Source organism: Phaethon lepturus, unplaced genomic scaffold, assembly GCF_000687285.1.
Source record: "Phaethon lepturus isolate BGI_N335 unplaced genomic scaffold, ASM68728v1 scaffold26228, whole genome shotgun sequence".
In the NCBI taxonomy this organism is placed as follows: Eukaryota; Metazoa; Chordata; class Aves; order Phaethontiformes; family Phaethontidae; genus Phaethon; species Phaethon lepturus.
In genome coordinates, this window is record NW_010560137.1 from 5722 (window position 1) to 9081 (window position 3360).

General features: G+C 56.8%; 1 protein-coding gene across 1 annotated transcript; it reads right to left on the reverse strand.

The window, feature by feature from the left end:
• Positions 1-220: 220 nt before the first annotated feature.
• Positions 221-3349, reverse strand: GEMIN4 (gem (nuclear organelle) associated protein 4). Its single transcript, XM_010293589.1, has one exon. The coding sequence runs from the start codon at positions 3125-3127 to the stop codon at positions 221-223; it is 2907 nt and encodes a 968-aa protein (XP_010291891.1). The 5' UTR covers positions 3128-3349.
• Positions 3350-3360: the final 11 nt, after the last annotated feature.

Here is a 3360-nt window from a genome sequence, read left to right on the forward strand (position 1 = left end):
TGTCCACAGCTATTCCCACTGGAAAAATAGACAGCGGTTGCTGCTACCCATCTTTACATGGCCCCCTTCACTGCTTAGACAGGTTGGAAGAAACACTGCAAGGGGGAAGTAAGTTCAAAAGAGAAAAATAGATAGGGTTTATTACAGATCTTACAGCTTTCCACGTAAGGGGTCCCCGGAGGCAGGGTCCGTGCTCTCCTCTGTTGCTCTCTCCAGCTTCTCAAGCCGGCTCCCCGGCCGAGCGGGCTCCAAGCTTGCTGAGCTTCTGCAGGAGGGTGCCACGCAGTGCCTGGTCACTGACGTTGTCCATGATGGACTCCAGGAAATGCCTCTCGTTGGCTCTCCGCAGCGTGTTGCTGGGGGATGTATCAGCGCTGCTGAACATCTCGTACTGTGAGAGGAGCTCCAGTGCCACCACCACCAGCGGCTCACTGCACCCATTGTCTGGCAGCATGGCGGCGACGTGCAGCAGGTGGCAGAACATTTGGATGCAGATGAAGGACACCTCTTGTGTGGAGGTCCTGTCCTGGGTGGGGTGCGAGGTGGGTTCTGCAGCGCTCTTGACGGAGCCCAGCAGGTCTGTCAGGCTGCTGCAGTACAGCTGGACCACGTGGAGCCAAGCCTCTGCCGGCAGCCAGGTGGAACAGCTGGAGCTGCAGAGGAGCTGGAAGCCCCGCAGGAAGAGCACGGAGAACTGGAGGTAGCAGGCAAACGGCCGGAGGTTGAGCAAGGGCATGTACTGCACGTACTCCAGTGTGTACGGCACGTGCAAGACTTGCCTCTGCAGCAGGTTTTCGACCACGTGTGTGAGCCTCTTCCATTCGCTGTGGCTGCACCAAGGGAGGACCTGAATGAGAGCCACTAAGAACCCTTTGCTGAAAAGATTCACTTCTTCAGGGTTATCCACGTTGACTGTGAGGAGCATCAGCATCGTCTCCCTGAGTGCTGTGGACACGCAGCAGCACTCCATCCATGCCAGGAGCCCGCTGCCCGGTCCATAAGCTGGCAAAACCTGGGACGTCCACTCGTCCTCGGGAAGCGTGCAGATCTCAAACAGTGTCGCCGGGACCTCATTCTTGAAGTGGTCTCCGTAAAGCTTCTTCAGCCGGAGACCAATGGTCCAGTCCAGTGATGCCACCTTCCTGTGAAGCCATGCCAGCGACTGGACCCACAGCTCAGGGGAGGGGGCAGTTTCTGGTCTTACCACCTCACAGAGCTGGCAGAGGATGTTCAGTATCAGGTCTTTGGTCTCCAGTGAAGGGAAGAGCTGGTCCCTAGGCTGATGCCAGTACTTCGTGTAACCATCTAGAAGCCTGCAGAGGCTGAGGAGAAGTGGGAACGGGTGACAGGACTTGATCCAGTGTTCTTCTGAACCAGACTGTATCCCCAAAACCTTACTGAGGATCTGCAGGCTCAGCTCAATTTGAGCAGAGTCTGACTTCAAATAGGGAAGGACAAAGGCTTTTGTCACCTCTGCAGGTGACACAAGCGGGGCAGCTGAGCTTGGCTGCAGGAGAAAGGCCAGGTACTCAAGGAACTGCTCCTCTTCCCTTGCAGTGGAAAGCCTCCCCCATACTGCCTCCTCCAGACACCTCACCACCAGGCTGCGTGGCTTACCAGGATCATTGTGGGTCTCCAGGAAGTTCAGCGCTGGGAAGGAGCAGAGGATTTGCGCAAGGAACTGATGCGCTCCTAGGTTGACTACAGCAAGATTACAAACCTGCTTCACCGTGGCCTCGGGATACAGCAGCATGAGCCTGGCCACAGAAGCCACAGCCCTGGTCAGGCCTTGATCAGACACACTCTTTGTGATCTGGTTGAAAGTCACATTCAGATCCTCCTGGAACCCCTCCATGACAACCCGCAACTTCAAGGACAGGCCTGGTCCACCCCAGGACACCAGGACACCCGAGATCACTTTGTTTTTGTCGGTTAATGAAAGCTCAGTGTAACACTCCACGATGGCTTTGGTCACTTGCAACTGCAGCTCTCGGCCCTCCTTGTCTTGGCGGGACATGGCAAAGTTCACCAGTGTCTCCAGCAATTTCAAAACTAGCTCTGGTTTCTGGAAGAGAGCTTTGCTTTTCATAAGGCAGTCAACCCAGTCCTTTGAAAAGGCCCAGGTTTTTTCAGAAGCAAAAATGGAGCACATGTCCATGTGCCGGTCCAGCTTTTGCTCAATGATTGTCATGGCAACTGAAGACACAAGGCTGGTGTCCGCATTCTTGCTCTTCAGGCTGGCGCTGATCTCCTTGAGAAAGTCCTTGGTGATCTGCGTCAGCTCTAACACTACGTGTGCCTCATCCTCACCCAGATCTCCAGTCTCTGAGAAGCAAACAAGGTTATTCCCAAAGCTGGTAAGAGTGTCCAGGAGACGGTAGCTCTCATAGCAGAGCTCCTCAGAGCTGTTCAGGGTGCCCTGCAGCTCCTCTCCCCAGGCATGCAACAACCTGCAGAGAAAGTCCAAGCCAACAAAGAGCTCCTCACGAGACAGCTTGGCCACAGACAAGAGGCTCATGCTTCTCTCCGCTTCCTTCACCTTCTCATCCAGCCTGCTGTGGTGGTACTCGCTTTCAGTGTCACTGGTCCAGAGGCTGACCACAGAGCTGATCTTGTCCAGGTACTCTGCGACAGGGAGAGCGCTGCCCTCCAGCTCTAGCTCAGTGAACACAGACAGCAGCTCCACCAGGTTGGCCAAGGCATAGCACCTCATGTGGGGCAGGGCGATGCTCCTGTAGGTTTGCTTTAACCCCTCTACCAGGATCATGAGCAGGCTGGTGGCAGCAGGGCCATCATTCAGAGAGCCAGGGTCACCCTTGAATCTCTTTGGGGGCTGGAGACCATCGTCCAGAGAGGACTGACACCTATGCTGACATATGAGAGCGCTGAATGCAGAGACTGTTGCGTCTTCCTGTCCCTCCTTGTGTTTCATCACCTCCCACCACACGTCCAAGAAGAACCTGGTGTCCGATGGGGACGTCTCACTGGCGACGTACTCCACCAAGTGCTCCAGCTGGCTCCGGCAGACATCCTGGGGCAGTGCCAGCAGCAGCTGTACGAAGAGCCGGGGCACGCCGAGCGCTTTGACCAGCTCGAAGAGGACGGTGTGGTTAACGTCAGGGATCATCCTGCCCACGGAGAAAAAGCCATCCTCCCTCCAGCCCTGGTCCAGCGAGGCGGCCGGGGGGGCCGGCAGCAGGACTTTAGCCCAGACGATGGCCACAGCCTCTTTCTTCCAGAGGCTGTGCTGCAGCGGCGACGGACAGCGGGCCCCGATCTCCCCCAGGGCGTCGATGATGGGCGGTCCCACGCGTGGCCAGTCGGCTTTGCGCAGCTCCCGCAGCGGCCGCGGCTGGGTCA

Bases quoted from the DNA above. Each gene is read 5' to 3' on its own strand.
- GEMIN4 (XM_010293589.1), bottom strand. From the start codon at position 3,127: ATGATCCCTGACGTTAACCACACCGTCCTCTTCGAGCTGGTCAAAGCG.